The sequence below is a fragment of the Hoplias malabaricus genome, chromosome X2, assembly GCF_029633855.1.
Source record: "Hoplias malabaricus isolate fHopMal1 chromosome X2, fHopMal1.hap1, whole genome shotgun sequence".
NCBI lineage: Eukaryota > Metazoa > Chordata > Actinopteri > Characiformes > Erythrinidae > Hoplias > Hoplias malabaricus.
This window is the reverse complement of record NC_089819.1, coordinates 42042395-42063969: the sequence shown is the minus strand read 5'-3', so window position 1 is coordinate 42063969 and position 21575 is coordinate 42042395. Positions and strand designations below refer to the sequence as shown.

Below are 21575 nucleotides of genomic sequence, written 5' to 3'. Positions count from 1 at the left end.
CCAAAAAATTTAAAATCCAAAGGTCATATGTTACCTTATTTGGAAAGAAGTAGATCTGGTTGACATTTTTTTCTTGTCACACATCATGAATTTAGAAAGAGCCTTGCTTAAGTTTTTTTTTGGTTTGGACCTTTTTGGGTTTTTTACTTTGTAATTTGCCACAATCCTTGATTAGAAACAAGTAACCACTTGTTTGAGGGAAGTTGTTAGCCCCAGTCTCATTATTTAAACTGAAGCTCTGTCTAAGAATTCTCTGTATCTCTGCAGGCTTCCATCATGCATCTGACTCTGACATTCATACTGCTGCTGCAGCTGGTCATCAGTCCAGCTCAGGGTCGCTACACTGAGGTGAGCTCACACAGTCATTTTAAATTTAGCATCCTCATGAACAAAGGTTATTAGACGTCTGTAACTATATAAATAATAGAAGTCTAACAAGTACAGTGTTTTTAATACTTGTTTTAAACCAGGAATTCATTAGGAAGAGCTACAATGAGACAGGTGAGATATTCCTATGGCAGAATGTCTTAGTTTTGTGCAAAATATTAAACTTAAAATGTAAACAGAAGTCAATAATCATAAAATTAATGATTTATTCAGACAACAGCATTGAGAAGGATTACTTCACTGTATCATCGCTAATTGAAAGAGCCAACAGGAAAGCTGGTAAGCCCCTGAGAAGTTTTTGTTGCTGTTGTTTGTAAACAATTACAAACCGAAAAGGTATAGGCTGAAGCATTAGCTTACTGTGCCTACCCTTTTTACTTAGCTAATTAACATTTCTTTTACTTCTGTATTTAGACGATACAAAGCCTCCACATGATGAAAACATAATATATATTATTATATATATATAACATATATATATATATATATATATATATATATATATATATATATATTTCTTTTAACAATAATCGTTCCTTGGTTTTATAAGTTCTTACCTTTTTAAACTTCTTCAGTGACAGCTGAGTGCCTGCACCAGCCATAAATGCATGTAAACATGGTGCAACTCATTCATGAGAAGTGATGGCTATAAATCTCTGGACATTAAGTGTAATTAAGTGATCACCGCAGATTGAAAGAGTATAACCTCCAGAAAGTAGCACAGCAAACCAATTTGTATATGTTTTATTTCATTGCCCAGGACAGTCACTGGATGAACCCAAGATTATGTTTGGTGACATTGCCATGAACCCTGGCTTTCAGAATGCAGACCCCTGTACAGCACGTGGGTGCAAGTGGCCCAGAAGCAGAGACAGCAAGGTCTATGTGCCTTACGTCATTTCTAACCAGTACTGTGAGTGACACCTTCTGAGATGATGTAGCCTCAAAAGAGTCAAATCAAGTGGACATTTCTTATAATGGACATTTTTCAGTAATGCATCTAAGTTAGGTCTACAAAACACAGTTCAGGTTCAAAATGAGTGTTGTTGTCATTTGCTACAGCATACACATGCACTGTTAAATTTTTTTCTATCTCTCTGTTAGCATCCCAGGAAATCGTCATTATTGAGAGTGCTCTGAAGTCCTTTCAGACATCCACCTGTATCCGATTCATACCTCGCCGCAGAGAGGAAGACTACATTCACATTCAGTCTCGTTCAGGGTACAGCTCCAGTGTCTTTTAATACTTACAACTTGAATTTAGCAGACATGAAGCTGTAAAATGATTGGACAGAGGGCGTGATGACAGGCAGGACCTCGGAGGGCGAGATCATAGGAGCTCTGCTCTGGACTGGCCATTTCTCAAGGAGAATATACTGCTTTAGCAATGCTGTGAGAGGCAGCAGTGCTTTAGCTTTGACTGTTTCCTTAATCTATGATCACACACCCTGGACATTTCATGACTAAGTACAGTAAATATCCTACAGATTGCTCCTTTAAGGGGGCCTAGACTTATTCTGTGTCTGGGTCTGCCTCCCTGTGTCTTATGAAGTAAAAGTGAAGAGTAATGGATGGCAGTTAGTAAGCGTTGCTGTAATTTGACCTGCAGGTGCTACTCGTTTGTGGGCAGAATAGGTGGAGAACAGGTCGTGTCTCTGGATCGTTAAGGTTGTGTATATCATGGTGTTGTCCAGCATGAGCTCCTACACGCTCTGGGCTTCAAGCATGAGCAGTGCCGCAGTGACCGAGATAGTCATGTCCGCATCCTCTTCCAAAACATCATGCCTGGTGAGTGGAGCAGGTATTTTTTCCACATGCAACATATGGCCAAATATATCCTCAAAAATTATGGGTATTAAACACTGTAGAAATGTATTTTATATTAATTCAAATCTCAAAAGCAATTAATCAACTGCAGTCCTGTTTCATTTTTTACAGTGTAGGTTTGTCTACTTTGATGTAGTATCACTTTGCTTTGGGAAGGATATATGTTGGAATATTTCTGTGAGGGTTGGAGTGTTTGATGGGTACTACACCACTTTTTAAAAACCTCCTTCAGGCTGACCAAGAGAAGAATGTGATCTCAAGCAGAGGGCTCACTTTCATTGTTCTTTTGTGATTTATTAGGACAGGAGCATAACTTTCGGAAAATCCCAACCCTAAATCTGGGCACCCCATATGACTACAACTCTGTCATGCACTATGAAAGGTAAGGTTTTCTCTTGTTCACTTATTTACTAATTCTTTGTTTTGGTGCTGATCAGCAGGGGTTCTCTTTTGTGGATGCAGGTATGCTTTCTCAAGGAACCGGGAACCTACCATCATTCCCATTCCAGACAGTACTGTCGCTATTGGACTTGCCACTCAGATGAGCCCCACAGACATCTTACGTATCAACAGGCTGTACTGTGGATAACTGAGTTCCATGTTGTATTCATCCTCTCGCAAGGATATTTCCTCTGTGTATTCTTCATGTTTGGAATTAGAAATTGTTTGTTACTGTAAACCTCTCTCTCTATGTCTATGAGAGAAACCACAGGACAATTCAACAGCTTTGGGTTGTCGGTTCTAAATAAGAGAGGAGTTAAAACATAATCTCTGAATAAAAATGTTATTGCTAATGGAAACTGTTTTGTTGAGCCAAATAAACAAGTCTTTATCTGCTGCCCTGCTCTGAGATTCATAATCTTGCAAATAATTGACAAGTGTGATTAGTAATTTAGTAATTCATCACATATAATCAATCTATTATAAAATATCAAGAAGTATAAGCAGTTTATTTATTACCAATCGTTGAGTGTGTGGTTAGTAAAACGAGTGTTCTCATTGGAGCAATATTCCCTACAGTTATTTACAGTGAATCATAATTGAGGATTCAGTTGTCTCATGAGTGTTTAAAACCGCAATTAAAAATACTCTCCCACACAAAGAAATTATACATGTACCTGCTCATCAAAGTAAATACACTTGGCTCCTCGCCATGATGTTATGTCAATTTGAATAATAAAAAAAAAACACTGAAACTAAAAGTTTAAATCTTGAGACTGAACTTTGAATACAGCAATGTTTTAAAGGTTATAAAATGTAGGATGATTTTTTCCATTTAAATTTAATTTTCATACAATTATGGATTTTTTAAAAATAAATCTTGCCTGATGTGTGGAAGCTTTTTTCGCAGGAAAATTTTGCCCGTTCTTTACCAGGACCTCCTCCTTCCTCAGACTCATATATCACTAATATTCTACATTCACATTACTATAACCCATTCATCAGTCATCAGTTCACTTTTACTTCTGCTCTGTCCTCTGTTGTGTCTCCGGTGTCGAACCGAGGAGGATGGGTTCCCCGTATGAGTCTTGGTTCCTTCCAATGTTTCTTCCTCGTGTGCTGAGGGAGTTTTTCCTTGCCACTGTTGCCCCTGGCTTGCTCATAGGAGGCTTTCACCCAGATCTCTGAAAAGCTGCTTTGTGATGACTTTTTGTTGTGAAAAGCGCTATATAAATAAAAGTTGATTGATTGATTGATTGATTAAAAATAAATAATTAAATTCATTTTTCAGTTTACTATATATTTTAATATTTGGAGTCTTATATTTTTCAGCTGCAGATTTTATGTTTTCATATTCATTTGTATATTTGCTGGCGATGGCATCCGCTCCATCAGGAAAACTGCAGTGAGACAGGAACAAATCTGAATAAGTTCCCAGTTTCTTAGTCTGATGTTCTGCTCCACCTTCAATTGTGCTTTAAATTAAATTGGTTCATTTGCTGTGCTTTTTCCTTTATATTCCATATGTTTTATTTATATTTATTTATAAATATATCATGTAGCTCCTGAAAGAAAGGAAGCTATATGAAACAGAGCTGTGTATTCATATCCTTTTTTCCCTTATTTTCCCTATACAGCAATATCCTCAGTCTGTTACCATAACCAAGACAGGCTTCTCAAGATCATATACACTGTACCAATTATCATAATCACAACATAATCAAGTAGGTAAGACTTGATACTGGGAAGGTTTCTACCAAGATGTGATTTTGGATTTTGGGAGGAAACCGGAGCACCCAGAAGAAAACCACACAGACATGGGGAGAACTTACAAAGTGGAGCTCAAACCCATAACTCCAGGACCCTGAAGCTATGTGATATTGTCACTACCACCGTGCTGCCCCAGAAAGGAATTGTTTAAATATATTTGTTTAAATGTTACCATCACCTATTCCACTTGTTAACTAGGACTCCCACATTTACACCCAATACCACCAACCCAGGAGGGTGAGGGCAACCATTTTTACCTCAGATATATTAAAATTCATATACCAATTCTTTTTCAACTCTTAGTAACACACCTGGACAGCTCACCTTTGGAGAAGAAAACTAACTGTCCAGATGTATTATGCTGGATAAGAGTTAGCAATACGCTTGTGATGAGGGAAGAAGTAGGGTCTTCCTGTCCACCGAGAGTAAAGCCAGTTTTGTTCTCCACGATTCCCCATCTCAAATTTTTAACCAAGAATTTGATTATTCACATCACTCAAATAGAGCCATCAGCCAGTTCAGTCACAAGTTCAAATATATTTTGAGCCCATAATATGGTTTTATCAGGGACATTCTGTACCGAACCTAACTCTGTTTCCTTATTTTTAGATTATGGGTCTTACATTAAGCAGCACTTATATGATTTCTAGTTCTATCCACAGGTTACATCTGACAAAAAAAAGCAAAAACAAAAATGAGCAGCTGTACCTGCATAGGTAAGATTGGTATCAGTTCCTGAGAATTAGGCTCTGAAGCAGTGAAACTTCTCTTTGGAGTGATGGTTAGGTTAAATCTCCACAGCATATTTTGTGACCTCATAATTCTCTCACAGCAAATGCCATCAAATCAGAAAATGTTCAAGTCTTCTCAGAGGACAAATAACCTATTGCTATGCTGGTAATTTTATTAGAAATGTTGGAAAATTTGGCCATAAAGGTTTTGACTGAGAGACTTTGTTTTACTTTGACATATATATTTTAAAGACACACATGAACTAGGAATATATAGTCGCAGTCCAAAGAAAAACATGTATCTCCATTTTTTAGATTGTTACATTACTACATAAATTAAAAACAGCATCTGTCCATTACATTGTGTGAATATTTCATAGAAATGCTCCAAAATGACTTGGAATACAATGACTTCCATCAAATGTCAAAAAATATTTTTCCTTCTATAAATTTACCATTGTGTAGATGCATGTTTTACTTTGGACAACAACAAAATATTTCCCTTTTTATGGCTAATAACAGTTGAGTCATTACTACTTTTAAAGTGCTTGCTTCCTAGAATATTTATTTATTTAGAAATGGTCTTTCATAATACATTTATTATATGTGATGAATTACTCATTTTTTAATCACACTTGTGAATTCTTTGCATGATAATAAATGTCAGAGCAGATCATAAAGACATTGTTTATTTGGCTCAAAAAAAACCCAAATTATATTTCAACTCCTCTCTTGTTTAGAACCGACAACCCTTACATGTTTCACAGTAGTTACTCCATCTTGTACAGCATTAACAGAATGACATCTGGAGGTTTATAAGTTAAGCCTAAATAAATATATTTTAATTAAATTAAACTGAAGAAAATCAACTGTAGAACTGTCCTGTAGTATCACTCATAGACAGACAGAGAGAGAGAGACAAAGAAAGAGAGAGACAGACAGACAGACAGAGTTTAAAGTTATAAAGTATTTCTATTTCAGATGAAGAATACACAGAGGAAATATCCTTGTGAGAGTATGAGTGCTTTAAAATGTAACTCAGTTATCCACAGTACAGCCTGTTGATACGTAAGATGTCTGTGCGGCTCATCTGAGTGGCACATCCAAAAGCAACATTACTGTTTGGAATGGGGGGCGGCACGGTGGCGCAGCAGGTAGTGTCGCAGTCACACAGCTCCAGGGGCCTGGAGGTTGTGGGTTCGATTCCCGCTCCGGGTGACTGTCTGTGAGTTGGTGTGTTCTCCCCATGTCCGCGTGGGTTTCCTCTGGGTGCTCCGGTTTCTTCCCACAGTCCAAAAACACACGTAGGTGTGAGTGAATGTGTGTGTGTGTCTGTGTTGCCCTGTGAAGGACTGGCGTCCCCTCCAGGGTGTATTCCCGCCTTGCGCCCGATGATTCCAGGTAGGCTCTGGACCCCCCCCAACCCTAAATTGGATAAGCGGTTACAGATAATGGATGGATGGATGTTTGGAATGGGAATGATGGTAGGCTGCCTGCTCCTTGAGAAATCATACCTGCATCCAAAAAAGAGAAACCCTGCTGATCAGCGCCAAAACAATGAAGTAGTGAATGAGTGAACAACAGAAAACCTTACCTTTCATAGTGCATGACAGAGTTGTAGTCATACGGGATGCCCAGATTTTGGGTTGCAAATTTTGCAGTTTTTTTTCAAAGTTATGCTCCTCTCCTAATAAAACACAGAGGTTTATTAGGACTGTGAAAGTGAGCCCTCTGCTTGAGATCACATTCTTCTCTCGATCATCCTGAAGGAGGTTTTTGGAAAGTGGTGTTTTATATCTAAATTGAATCATTCCACATCAGTACTTGACCTCAAGTATGTTTGCATGCCTGTAATGTGCCAAAATCTAGTCTTTCCAAAAGAGAACAGAGTGCAGCAAAGGGGACAAACCCCTTCAAGATTAGATTAGATTATTGCAATGCACTTTTATCAGGATGCTCCAGCAGAAACTTGAGTAAACTCCAGTTAATTCAAAATGCTGCAGCCAGGGTCCTCACTAAGATTAGAAAATTTGATCATATCAGTCCAGTCTTATCGGCCCTTCACTGGCTTCCAGTTAAATTCCGTATTGATTACAAAATTCTTTTACTCACGTATAAATCCTTACATGGTCTCGCCCCTGAATACTTGCAAGACCTCATCACACACTATGAACCACCAAGATTACTCAGATCTCAGGGCGCTGGCCTCTTACTAGTACCCAGAATTCATAAGACTTCAGCGGGGGGGAAAGCCTTCTCCTACAAAGCCCCTCAGCTCTGGAACAATCTTCCAGCTAGTGTTTGGGACGCAGACACAGTCACTATGTTTAAGTCTAAGCTCAAAACACACTTATTCAGTTTAGCCTTTGGCAACTAACCTCTGTCTAGTTTAAGGTTGTCATTTCAGGAACTCATGGACATGGAGAATCAGGGTAAACCTGGATGATGTGCTCACAATTTCTCTTGCTTCGAACGAATGGATGTCTTTGCCTGAGCTCCTTCTGGTTTCCCTACTCCCAGTCTGTTACAGTCTGATCCGTCACTACACTAAAGAAAATATTCACATGCTCTTATTCTCTGCTGCACTCAACTAAACTAACTGCTTCCCTTTTACTGTTTTACTGTTTTCTGAGAGAATGGTGGCCCACTGATGGAAGATTGTTTGCTGGATTCTCCTGCAGACCAGACCAGCTGCTCACCTTATTATTATTATTATTATTATTATTATTATTATTATTATGTAGCATAATGACACTTCATTGGTGATCATTTAAAATTCAATCTATAGTTTGATCAGAGGAGGATGGGTCCCCTTTGTGAGTCTTGGTTCCTCCCAAGGTTTCTTCCTCCAGCCTCGAGGGAGTTTTTCCTTGCCACTGTCGCCTTCGGCTTGCTTGCATTGGGCTTTGATTTAAATGTTCTGTTTTGAAACTGTGAAGCTGCTTTGTGACAACGTCAGTTGTAAAAAGCGCTATACAAATAAATTGGAATTGATTTGATTTTGACATATGCTGTAGAAACTGGGCTGCAGTTTATGAATTGCTTTTGAGGTTTTAGTTGACATTTCTATAATGTATAATACCTTTCATTTACAAGGATAAACTTGGATGAGTGGTCCCAAACGTTTGGCCATATAATTCATGTGGAAAAAATAGCAGTACCACTAACCAGGAATGATGTTTTGTAGAAGGATGCAGACATTTCTGTCTCGGTCACTGTGGGTCTGCTCGTGGCTGAAACCTTGATGATTCAGAAAAATGACCTGTGCTCCACCTCTTCTGCCCACAAACAAATAGCACCTGCAGGTAAAATTACAGCAACACTTACTAACTGTCATCCGTTACTCTTCACTTATACTTCTAGTCCACCTTAAAAATTCCAATGGAGGTTTTCTACTATTTTTGTGATTTTCTTTAAGCCCGGGAATAATCCTAGTACTTGACTGCTTAATATTATGAATAAGATTTATGAATAGGATTAGTTCCAATCAGAGAAACCAACACATAGAGTTCCTTGTAGTAAGTTCATGCTGAGATTAATTTATTAATTCATTAATCTTCTGAAACAACTTTATCTTGATCAGGGTCATAGTGGGTCCAAAGCCCACCTGGAGCGCAAAGAAGGAACACAAACCCGAACAGTGTGGTCCTGATGAGCCCAACGCTATTGGAGACATTGCTGTGGATGATAGTGGAAGGAATGCTGACCCCTGCACCTCTCAAGGCTGCAAATGGCCCAAGTCCAGTGATGGATGGGTCTATGTACCATATGTCATTGCCAATCACTTCTGTATGTAACGGCAGCTCAAACACACTGTATATAAGAATATTTAGAATCACTTTATTGGCCACTGTGCTTGCACACAGAGGAATTTGGTCTCTGTATTTAACCCAATCTGTGCAGTTAAACACACATTTACACACACTGGTGAAGACTTGGGGGCATATATAAAATATAATAATAATAATAATAATAATAATAATAATAATAATAATAATAATAATAATCACCACCATCACCATATTCACTGTTTTTTAAGAACGCTCATCTCAAACAAACTTGGATGCAGTACTCAGTTGTAAGTTGCCAGACATTTGGATAAACTCACTTGGGAATTGAAAAACAAAAAGTTAATCAGAGGGATGATGTGATTTAAATTTTTTTAATGGAAGAAATGTAAATAGAATCCGTATTATATAGATTCCATGTCTATCCAACTCCAGTTTAAGTTATTAAGACGATATTAGGATGACACTAATAAAAGAAATTTAATTGGAAATTCATGAAAAGCACAATAACACTCCCTAAAGGTGAGTGATTATGTGAGGATCAATGGTGCCACCCAATGATTCCAGGTAGTCTCTGGACCCACCGCGACCCTGAACTGGATAAGCGGTTAAAGATAATGAATGAATGAAAATGAATGCTCTTTATATTTGCAAGTAATTTTTCAATTATTTTTGTTGTTAATAGTTTTTATTTCACAGTAAATCTATCTATGATGTAAACATCATATATTGCAATAATATATTAACTAGTACTGAACATTAAATATGATCAATTGTTAGGAACGCTAACAGGAAGCGGACGCACACGCTACAACACAGACTTTTATTTACAAGAAAATAACAAAACAAACACAAACTGACTCAAGGGCAAACATGAAGCGAGGAAAGAACATGACTAGGAATTCGAACAAAACAAGATGACTAGGTATACAAACAAAATGAGAAACAGCATGACTAGGAATTATAACAAAACGACATGACTAGGAGTAGGAGACAAAAGAACATAAGTTGTAACAGGAACGAAACAAAACGAATGACCGATACAAGCAAGTGTCATCAGGGATCTTAAATACACGAACTGACGAGACACACCTGAAACAGATAACGAGGATGACGGACAAGGAGGCGGAACAAAGGAGGAGACAAGGACAATACCAAACAGAGCCATGTACTGAGAGAACACATGGCGGGGAAAACAGACCAGACAGGACGAGGGCGTGAAATCAATCAATAAATAATCATTAATACAATTTATTATTGTTTTTCTGCCATTTTATGACTTATAACAAAATGAATGAATGAATTAATTTATTTATTTATACTGTATGATATCACCAATAGGGCGGCACGGTGGTGCAGCAGGTAGTGTCGCAGTCACACAGTTACATGGACCTGGAGGTTGTGGGTTCAATTCCTGCTCTGGGTGACTGTCTGTGAAGAGTTGGTGTGTTCTCCCCATGTCCGCGTGGGTTTCCTCCGGGTGCTCCTGTTTCCTCCCACAGTCCAAAAACACACGTTAGTAGGTGGATTGGCGACTCCAAAGTGTCCGTAAGTGTGAGTGTGTGAGTGAATATGTGTGTGTGTCTGTGTTGCCCTGTGAAGGTCTGGCGCCCCCTCCAGGGTGTATTCCCGCCTTGCGCCCAATGACTCCAGGTAGGCTCTGGACACACCGCGACCCAGAATTGGATACATTTCTGTCTTTCAGGAACCAAAAAACTCTTTCACTCTACTATTCAGACTGACCAGGAGAAAATCACTGGCTAAAGTTAATCACTGCATATCACTAATGCAACAGCAGGGCTATCTGCCTGAATGTCTATCATCATGTATTGGTGATGAGATCATGACATTACTTCTTTAAATAAATATTTGCTAATTATGATCAATCTTTGTCATTTTGAAATACAGATATGCATTTAAACTGTGCATTTATAACTCAGATTGTACATTCATGGATTCTTTCATTCCAGAGTCTTTTTAATGAAAGGTGATTTTACTCATTATCTGTAACCGCTTATCCAGTTCAGGGTCACGGTGGGTCCAGAGCCTACCTGGAATCTTTGGGCGCAAGGCGGGAATACACCCTGGAGGGTGTTATAATAACAAAGTAACATAGAACAATTACCAAACTTCTTCTTACTAAGTAAAATATAAATCATAGCCACGTATAAGAAATATGCAAATTTCTGTCCCATAACCAAGATACTATTAATAATGTACACTAAATGTCTATTGTTCTATTGTCAAAACTTTCAAGGATATAAAGTCCATAATACTCCATCTGCAATAAAGAAAGAAAAGAGAGAGAAAAGTAGAGAAATAAAGAGAGAAAATAAAGCCAGAGGTTGCTAGCACATGGCTCATCGTAGGGGCTTAGTCTTTACCACTGGCCCAGTCAGACTCCACAAATCAAATCAAATCAAATTTATTTATATAGCACAACTGATGTTGTCACAAAGCAGCTTTACAGAATTCCAGTAAGACAAAGATTTGACATGAAATGTAAAAACAAATCTAAAACCCTCAAGTGAGCAAGCCAGGGGCGACAGTGGCAAGGAAAAACTCCCCCAGCTGAGGAAGAAACCTTGGGAGGAACCAAGGCTCACAAGGGTGACCCATCCTCCTCTGGTCAATCTACTGGTGATAATAGTTACAAGCAGACAGACCTTCGTAATGGGTCTGTCCAAGATGTTAGTCTTTGTCTTTATATTGACTCTGTGGACCAGACCATTCTTGTCTGGAATTGCTTCGATGATCTTGCTCATAATCCAGGAGTTTCTAGGCGCACAGTCATTCACAAGAAGTACAATGTCTCCTTTCGCAAAGTTCTTGGATTCTGTGGCCCAGCGCTGGCGCTCCTGTAGTTGAGGTAGGTACTCCTTAGTCCATCTCTTCCAAAACAAGTTGGACAGATATTGCACCTGTTTCCACCTGCGCCTAGAGTAGAGGTCGTCCTGGTCAAACAATCCTGGAGGCAATGAGGGCGTCGTCTTCAGCAACAGCAAATGATTAGGCGTTAAAGCCTCTAAATCATTCGGATCGTTGGATGCCTTGGTGATCGGACGGCTGTTGATGACCGACTCTGCCTCACACAGGACCGTAAGAAGGTCTTCCTCATCAAGGATCTGTTCTCTCACAGTTGAATTCAGCACTTTTCGGATTGATCGTATCAACCTCTCCCATGCTCCACCGTGATGCGATGCGGTGGGAGGGTTGAACGTCCACTTGATCCCATGCTGGTGGAACAGATGCTGAAAATCGGAGGAGTTCCAATCAGCAATAGCTGCCTTTAACTCACGATTGGCAGCAACAAAATTCGTCCCGTTATCCGAGCGAATCTCTTTCACTTGTCCTCTGTGCGCTATAAAGCGCCGAATCGCATTAATGCACAAACCAGTGTCCAATGACGAGGCCAACTCAATGTGCACTGCGCGAATGGCTAAACAAGTGAATATGACTCCATACTTCTTCAAGATGGTTCTTCCATGCTTGACCTCCAGTGGTCCAAAATAATCCACACACTCTCAAGTCAATCGTGGGTCAACTGCACGCAGCTCTTTGCATTTTTGACAGAGGCTTCGCAGCATGGCCTTTAACTTTAGGAACCACACCATGATTCTTTTCAATTTGATCCAGGATGAGAAGTGGTTGATTAGTCTTTTGAATGGAGTGACATTCTCTTCCACATCCACTCGATTCACTATGACCTTTTTGATCTCAGGATCATCTGATGTAAGTTGTGTGTGGCTCAATGGAGTGTTGGGCCAATTCTCTTCGGGACCATGGAGAAACTCGGGACCAGACACCCATGTGGTGTTCTTCAGGAATTGATCCACTCTTTGCCCTCTAGAGGCGCAGTCGGCTGGATTCACGTCAGTGCTGACATGTCTCCACTGCTCCACTTCAGAGTTTTTCAGCATAGCCGAAACTCAGTTTGCCACAAACATGCGGAAACGTGTGGTCTCATTCTGCAGATACCGGAGTACAACTGTTCTGTCAGTCCAAAATATTGATTCTGCAAGATCCAGTTGAAGCTCTCTTATTAGGACACCATCCATCTTAATGGCCACCATAGTCGCAATCAATTCCATCCGGGGAATGGTAGGAGGCCTAAGAGGCGCTACTCTGGACTTGCCCATCATGAATGTGCAGTGCGTCTTATTATCTGCATTGCGCAGGAGAAGGTAGCTGACCAACCCGTATGCATCCTCACTCGCGACCGCAAAGTGATGTAATTGCGCGAATACGCAACTTCCAAACTCTTCAGGCTTGAGACATCTGGCCACTGAGAAATCCTACAAGGCAGGAAGACTAGCTAGCCAGTCCATCCACTGCTTCTTCACATGCTCAGGTAAGTCGTCGTCCCATCCAATCTTCAATCTGCATAATTCTTGCAGGATAGCTTTCGCTGGCAAGACTACAGGTGTCAAAAAGCCTAATGGATCATAGACTGAACCAATGACTGAGAGAAGTCCTCTCCTAGTGAATGGGCGATCTCTTATGGTGATCTTGAATTTGAATACGTCTGACTCAACACACCAGTTGAGACCGAGAGCCCTCTCCATAGGTAGTTCGTCATGATCCAGATCCAACATTTTTATTTCTGTTGCCAATTCAGACTTGGGAATGGAGTCAAGCACTTTCCGTCGGTTGCTCACCCATATGGTGAGGCGGAAGCCTCCTTTGGCACAGATCTTCATGAGGTCTTGACATATGGATACAGCTGCCTCCTCTGTAGCGACAGACTTGAGGCAGTCGTCTACATAAAAGTTCTGTAAGACAGTCTGAACTACTTCGGGTCTGAACTGCCCACTCTGATCTTCAGCACACCTCCTCAAAGCGAAGCTGGCGCAACTCGGTGAAGCTGTGGCCCCAAATAGATGCACAGTCATCTTGTGCTCCGTCAACGTACATTTGCAGTCACCGTCTGTCCACCAGAGGAACCTGAGCAGGTCAGAGTCTTCCTCAGACACCTTAACTTGGTGGAATATTGCTTCCACATCTGCAATAATCGCAACATGCTCTTGTCTGAATCGTATCACAACACCAATCAGACTGCTGGTCAAGTCTGGACCCTGAAGGAGTTGGTTGTTCAGGGATGTGCCTTGATATGATGCTGCACAATCGAACACAACCCTTAGTGTCTGTTTGACAGGGTGGTATACGGCGTGATGTGGTATATACCACACCTTCCCTTCTTTGTGCATCAGTTCGTCCTCTGAAAGTTGCACTGCATAGCCCTTCTTTATCAGGTCTTCCATAAAGTCTGTATACTCCTGTCTGTAGCTGTCATTTCGGAGAAACTTCCGCTTAAGGTTTTGTGCTCGCTGTTCAGCTATTGGTCGATTGTTTGGCATGTGAACCAATCTGTTCTTGAGTGGTAGACATAAGAAGTAGTGACCATCAATCAGTGCAGCGGATTCCGTGACCATGTCCATGAACTGATGGTCTTCCCTGGACATCTCCACTTCATGTTTTCCACATTCCGGAAAATCCACCTTGAACTGTTGTAGCCACAGGTTCTCCAAACTGCTGACTGATATGCGGTTATCTGTTGTCCTCTCTAGCCTTCCATTGATTTCACCGCTACATGTTTCCCCCAAAGGCCCGTTTACAATCCAGCCTAGCTTGGTTTGCACGGCGTATGGCCCGTCACCGACACTGCTCACCAACTCCCATGGCTCCATAGCTTTGGGCACATTTGCTCCTATGAGTAATCCAATGTCGGCTTCGATATAAGGTAAGTGTATTCCTTTAAGGTAAGTCCACCATTCAAGATCCTTTTGTCTCTGTATGTTTTCTTTTCTAACAGGTATGGCTTTCTGCGAGAAAACGTCTGGAAGATCGATGAACTCCTCACCGGACAAACTGCCGACTTCCTAGCCTGACACTATGTGAGTACACACAGGTTTCTCTTCGTTCATAGTTCTCAGCAGTATGTCAGTCTTTCTTCCATTGAGCTTCAAATTCTTCATCAATGCTTCGGTACAGAATGTGGCGGAGCTTCCTGGGTCCAAGAAGGCGTATGTCTGCACCACTGCGTTTCTCCTCTTGGCTTTGACCTGGACAGGAATGATAGCCGGCGTACAGTCATCTTCCCCGGCCCCAATCAGCTCACCACCTTCATACTCTGCAGCAATGAAGGCACTGAGGATAGTTTGTGTTTCATAACTCTGTGTCTCCTTTTTTGTTTTAGCACCGATGCCCCTTTTCTTTATGTGCAGCAACGTTGGATGCGTTAGCGAACACACCTGACAGCTGACTTTTGCCTTGCAGGATTTACTCATGTGGCCTTGCTTTAAGCAGCCAAAACAACATCCTTTTTCAGGAAGTCTATCTTCTCGTTGTGTGGCTTGCTTTTAAGCTTAGTACACGAGTCCAAGTTGTGTTCACCGTCACAGAAGAGACACGTATTTGTGGCAGTCATCTCTGAATCCGTGTTTTCCTTTGACTTTGTGTTTGCCTCCTGTTTGTCCAACTGTTTAGCACTTATAGTGAATGACTTCTTAATTATGCCTTTCTTCTGCTCTTTGTTATTGTTTTGCTTAGGTGTAGGTGCTTTAAATGTTGTGCTATCTCTTATCTCTCCAAAGACTGGGTGCAGTGCGATCTTGGCTTGTTTGTTAATAAACTCCACCAAATCCTTGAACTTGATTCTCTTGTCAGCTTGCTCTTGCACACCAAATACAACACCACTCCACCTTTCACATAGCTTATAAGGAAGCTTCAAAACAATGGCCTATAAATTCGCAACATTATCAAGCTCCTCCATGTAACTCACTTCAGTCATGGTGTTGAGGCTTGCTGTCAGAAAGAGTGAAAAGGCAGTTTACTACCTTGTTCATGTAGGCTACAGCAATCTTGTAATCATTGCCGAAGTGTTCCTTCAGTAACGTCTTTGCTTTCTGGTAGCCTTCGTCTGGCTTAATATGAAGGCAGCTCTTTATCAGCTCTTTAGGTTGACCACATGTAAACTGCTCTAGAAAATAGAGATGATCCTTAGGGCTTTCAGTGCGTGATTCTACACCATGTTCAAATGCCCTTACAAATGTGTTGTACTCAAGGGGGTCACCACTAAAGGTGGGAATGTCTAATGGTGGCAGGGTCATCATTTTCTGTTGCTTCACCATCAACTCAGTTATTGTATTCTGATGAGTCATAACACTGCAGAGTGTTTCAACTGCATGGTCATCTGCTACAGGTGTAGCTGTAGGCCGCCGTGTGCCAATAAGCTGTGGCTGCTGTGCACCAATGGACTGAATGTGCTGTGCAGCAATAGGCTGAGGCTGCAGTGGGATGAACTGATCATGTGCACTTGTATTGTCAGGGACTGGATTTGGACTTAAGGGCAGTTGAATATATCCAGACTCAATTGTTAATGAACGGAGTGATGAATGGCGTGATGCATGGCTCACTTGTGAAAAGCGTTCATTTTCATAATTTTCTAAAACTTTTATTTTTGCATCCATTGCTGCAGTAAGTGTTTGCAGATCTAATTGTTCCTTTTTAACTTTTATTTCAGCTTATTGGCGTTTTAATTCAGCTTCTAATTGTTCCCTTTTTGCTTTTAATTCAGCTTCTTGCAACTGTAAATCTTGTTTTTGTTGCAAAGTTGTTGCCTCTGCGAGCAATGTAGCTTTCTCCATCTCTGCTTTAAGCTTAAGTTTTGAAGAAGTGGTGGATTCTCTGCTTCCAGCTTTTGTCTCGCGCCCTTTACTCCTCTTGCTCGAGGCAACCGATACAGCAGACGCGCTGTCTGAAGGACGAATTTCGGCGTCACAGCGTCTTGCTTGTTCAGCGCGAGCCGCAGCTGCTTTAATCCACACTTCCGCATGTTTAATGAACCCCTGCATTCGGCTCGCATTTGGGTCAAACCACGAATTTTGGTCCCTCTTAAACTCTTCCTCATTCATTAATTGTTGCAGACCATCGTTTATCTTACAAAACGCACCGAATGAATCTTTAAAGTCCACGCGCAATTTGTGTTTAACTGTGTCCACGTTACCATCGAATTCCATTAGCGTTTCAATCCGGTTAATTTGGCTAGTTAGATGGCCTAGCTTAGCTTTCCTTGACTGTGTTAAGCAGTGTAACCTGTCTTCAACGGCTTTCTCTGTCATTTTCGATTCTCTTTTTCCACTAGTTAACTGTTCAGTAACTTCATGCATAATGGCAAACTTCCGAAATAGCTGGTAAGATTCTAACCAGCTATTCTTATTCTTATTCTTATTCTGGTTGATAATCATCCACTCGTCTCGTGATTAGTTACCGTCCATCCAGTGTTCACAGCTACACTTCTCGCTTTGATAAAACGTTGTCCAACGTTTCCACAGTTTCTGAAGGTTTTCTGACTAAAGTTGTGGGTTTTTTTAAACAAAATCTTTCTAGGTTGGGGCTTTGTGGCTGACGCGTGTTTCAAGATCCAAAAAGAAAACAAAAGGATATCCTCAACCAAAGTCACGTTTTGTATTTTTATTTAAAACAAAAAGGATAACAAAAACTAATACAAATGAAACTGTGCCTCTTAAGCTTCCACTAATGTAAATTATAGTCACTCCACAGCATGACTACGGCCACGGCACAGCATGGTCAGAAAACCGTGAGGCACCAACCTTCCTTTTCCCGTGTCAATCTAACCACAATGTCTCCTGTGCACTGCGCACCTTGCGTGATTAAAGGTCAACTATGTAACTTCCTGTAATTATTCTAAATCCACATTTTAACCTTTTACGTATGTTTTTAACTTAAATTATTAAATATATCAAGCATGAATTTAAATCAAATATCTTATCAATATGACATTATACTATGAAATATGAAATACACATAATATGGGGCAAATTAAAAAAACTAGGCACAAAATAGGCATCTGGCGCCTACAATTACACTATACTGAAATAATTGGACAAATTTGTGATAAGGGAACCTTAAAAAAACTACCATAAAGATTAGGTTACTGGTTCTGTTTTATGCATGAAACACATTCAATGGTATTTCTCTAGCTGTCATCAAATATAGCACACTGTACACTATACACTGCTGATATGGTATGGTATTATAATGATATGGTAATCACATATAGAACTTAATAAAGATAACACCATTTTAAGATCACTCGAATCATTAAGCCAAACAGAAACATTCTACTGTGCTTTTTCTGTCATTGTGGCAGACAGTACCTGTGCATGTGATGACACAGTGGCAGAGAGCGCATCTGGCAGGAAGTGCATGTCTGCAGCTAGACTTTATTAGGGACTTCGTGTTTGAATTTTATTTTATTTCACGCTAAGATATGATTTATCCAACACTGGTTTTGGCCATGAATTTAATATAAGACACAATACACTAGAAACAGACAACAGGTCAATACAGTGTTTAGACAAAAATTTAAGAAGTTTGTTCCATCATGAAAGGTGCCCCACAGCATTTAATGTGCAACTGAAAACTGCTTATTCAGCCTTGTTTTTATGTGTTTCTGTGTACCCCATATTTCATGTGGTTAAATCTTTTTAAAACCTTCTTACAGCTTTTCTCTTTTCCCTGCTCAGTGCGCTGCTCTTACAGACAAGTGTGGTTGTTAACTTATAACACAGGAACATTCATTCATTCATTCATTATCTGTAACCGCTTATCCAGTTCAGGGTCGCGGTGGGTCCAGAGCCTACCGGGAATCATTGGGCACAAGGCGCCAGTCCTTCACAGGGCAGCGACACAGGAACATGCTGTCCATTACTGGGGCTGAATGTCCATGCAAGGAAAACACCAATTGCAGAGCATAAAATGTTTATTCACAGTTAACAAATGTCATCTTTCCAAGCTCCTACAGTCCATTTCAAAGTGCTTTTTTATTGTCATTCTCAAGATAGCATTCAGATGTGGGCCACTTCTGGCAAAGATGCATTTACCACGGTCAGTACTGCATATGAACCATAAATCTCCCAAATAATAAAGATGATTTGAGCCTAACGGGACCAAATAAGTGACCTCTGGTGACATGTGGCTCTTATGGCATACAGGTGCGGTCCACTCAAGTGTTACCTGTTAGACACTGGCACCTTTCTGTCCTCAGACACAATGCAACTTCTTTGTCAGCCATGATGTACTTGTAATCTTTACTAACCTTGCTTCTATTTTCACAGACCACAGGCGAAACACTAGAACATGCCTCCCCCTTATCAAGCCATGCCCTCACCCCTTTCCCCGTTATTCTGTAAATTTAGAAAGAAGATATAGGACACACACTCTGAACTTTTCTTCAATAAAGTGGTTCAATAAACTCTCTTGATTCATTACCCTAGTGTCAGCGTCTCTTGATTTCCCTGGATCTGGCTACAGAGTACGGAGGGCTGAGGATAACTTAGAGGATCTTAAACCTGAGGGTCTTGGTCAATTTGGACCTGTTTCTAACGCTATCATTCCATGTGAAATGAGGGATGTGTGCCAGAAACATTACTAGGACCTAGGACTGAAGCAAATAACAGCTGTACATGTCATTCTGATTCGAGCCAATTCATCACAAGGCGTCACACATTCACCCAGTCACTCACACACTCACATTTGTAAACAGTTTTCCCCAGCCAGTTGACCCCATTACATGAGTTTTTAAACTATAGTATTGAAGGAGGACACCAGATCACCCAGAGGAAACCTATATAGACACTAGGAGAACACACCAAACACCTCACAGACTTGCCCAGGAGAGAAAGTAAAAAATTTAACCCAGGATGCAAGGAGGGTCTAGTTGTGTAGCAGCGACACTACCTTCACTGCCACTGTTCTGCACAAATGTAAATCAGCTTCAAGAAAAGAAAATGTATCTCTTTTTTCAATGTCACCTTGAATGGGAGCCAAATCCTGGCTCCTATCTTCTGCACCTTTTATGATGGAGGAACATTTTCAAAAAGAAGCTAGGTGAATAAGAACAAAACTACTAAAACTGAGCAGGTTTGAATACTTGAATGGCAGACACCTAGGAAAGCTGCTGGAGTTAGTGGTGTTGGAGCCAACAGTGAGTGCTCTATCTGTGATTTATGTGGAACCCATTATCTGAATATATGGTCTTGGAGGTCACAAAATATTCCGGGAGAATTCCTAAAAAAAAGTTGTAGTGGTGCAGGTAGTCTGTGAGGAGTTTAGTGTGTTCTCCCCTTGTCCGTGTGGGTTTCCTCCAGGTGATCCAGTTTCTTCCCATCGTCTAAAAACACACAAAGTGTCCATAGGTGTGAATGTGTGTGTGTGTTGAAGATAAAAATGTTCTTTTGGACCATTCTCAAAGTAATTAAAATTTAGAAAATATCAAAAAGGTCCAAAATACACCCTCCCTCTTCGGGGAGGCGTGTTCGTTCCAGAAGAGTCGCAGACACCAGTCGAGTGAAGTTCAAAGCAAATCAAAGTATTTATTTAACAATACTGGATCCAGGAGAACAATACATCGAGAACAGTTTAATACCCCTCCCAAGTAAAGCTCTGACCTCTCAAGTTCTGTCTCCGACAGTTATACCCCATATGACGTAAACCCTGCCGGTGAGGCGTTTTCTGGCTGATCAGCGTATATTAATATGCATAATTTCACGTGTTAGTACTCAGCTCTTCACGTGCAAGATTCAAGTGCATGCCGTGACCCCGAAGACATTCGTTATCGACCAGGCTGACAATGGGCCTCTCTTCCCAACACTCCTCTCCCCAGAGACCAAAATTTAGGGAGTCATAAATGCACTTCAAGGTCAACAACATGCCCCTACACTTAAGCCCTCCTGGGCCAACTCTATGATTGATGTCAGTGTGCTAAAAGCCTGGAGTGCACATCTGTTCAAGATTAGACGTTAAGAATTAAGAATGTGTAAATATCACGTGAGTTATCATGCCATAGTGTTAGCTTATAATATAGCTTTTAAGAGTAATTATTATATAAGTTAGTAGTGCAAGCAAAATGTTTAACTACATGTGTAAGTAATACATAATGTAAATGCTGGTTAGTCATTCATATAAATGCATATAAGGTACAAGATTTCACACAATGAATATGTAGTTATAATTGCTAATTTAACTAATCATCATTTAAGGATATTTATCCACAAACACAAAGTAATAAAATTGTTTCTCACGACAGTGTGTATGTGTGTGTGTGTGAAAGTTTCACTCTGCGAGGGACTGCCACACCCTTCAAGGTGTGTTCCCGCCTTGCGCCCAATGATTCTGTGTAGGCTCCGGACCCACCGCCACCCTGAACTGGATATGCGGTAATAAACAATGAATGAATGAGTAGTGGTGTTACCATAATATCCTGGCTAAATCTACCACTTTGGCCACTTCTGGCCTCCTAATAATTTCCTTCTGCTAAAATTGATTAATAAATAAATCATGTAGCTCCTGAAAAAAAGTACGCTATAAAGAACGGAGCTGTGTCTTATCCTTGTGTCTCATATTTATCCTTGTGTGTTCTAATGCAGTTTTATAGCACTGCATGGTGCATTGGTGGTATGAATATACAGAAACAAAGTAGATTATTAAAATTGTTTTAGTGAAAGCATGTGTAAAATACAAAATACATCATTAATGCAATTGTTTGTACAACCATTTTATTATTATTTATTGTTTTGCATATATATATATATATATATATATATATATA

The 21575-nt window shown here is 40.4% G+C and overlaps 2 protein-coding genes across 2 annotated transcripts in view; one reads left to right on the top strand and one right to left on the bottom strand.

Annotated features, from left to right (window-relative positions):
- The first annotated feature begins 252 nt into the window (after positions 1-252).
- LOC136676867 (high choriolytic enzyme 1-like) lies at positions 253-3052 on the top strand. The gene is made up of 8 exons (XM_066654136.1): positions 253-348; positions 471-501; positions 601-666; positions 1148-1300; positions 1492-1609; positions 1997-2175; positions 2515-2596; positions 2677-3052. The coding sequence occupies exons 1-6, from the start codon at positions 277-279 to the stop codon at positions 2052-2054; spliced, it is 498 nt and encodes a 165-aa protein (XP_066510233.1). The 5' UTR covers positions 253-276; the 3' UTR covers positions 2055-2175; positions 2515-2596; positions 2677-3052.
- A 3146-nt stretch (positions 3053-6198) lies between these two features.
- Positions 6199-21575, bottom strand: part of LOC136677398 (low choriolytic enzyme-like) — a 42736-nt gene continuing 27359 nt past the window's right edge. The window contains exons 8-9 of the mRNA XM_066654918.1: positions 6622-6670; positions 6199-6276 (exon numbers count right to left, since the gene is read on the bottom strand). Coding sequence (XP_066511015.1) covers positions 6199-6276; positions 6622-6670 — 127 coding nt within the window. The remainder of the gene's footprint in view (positions 6277-6621; positions 6671-21575) is intronic.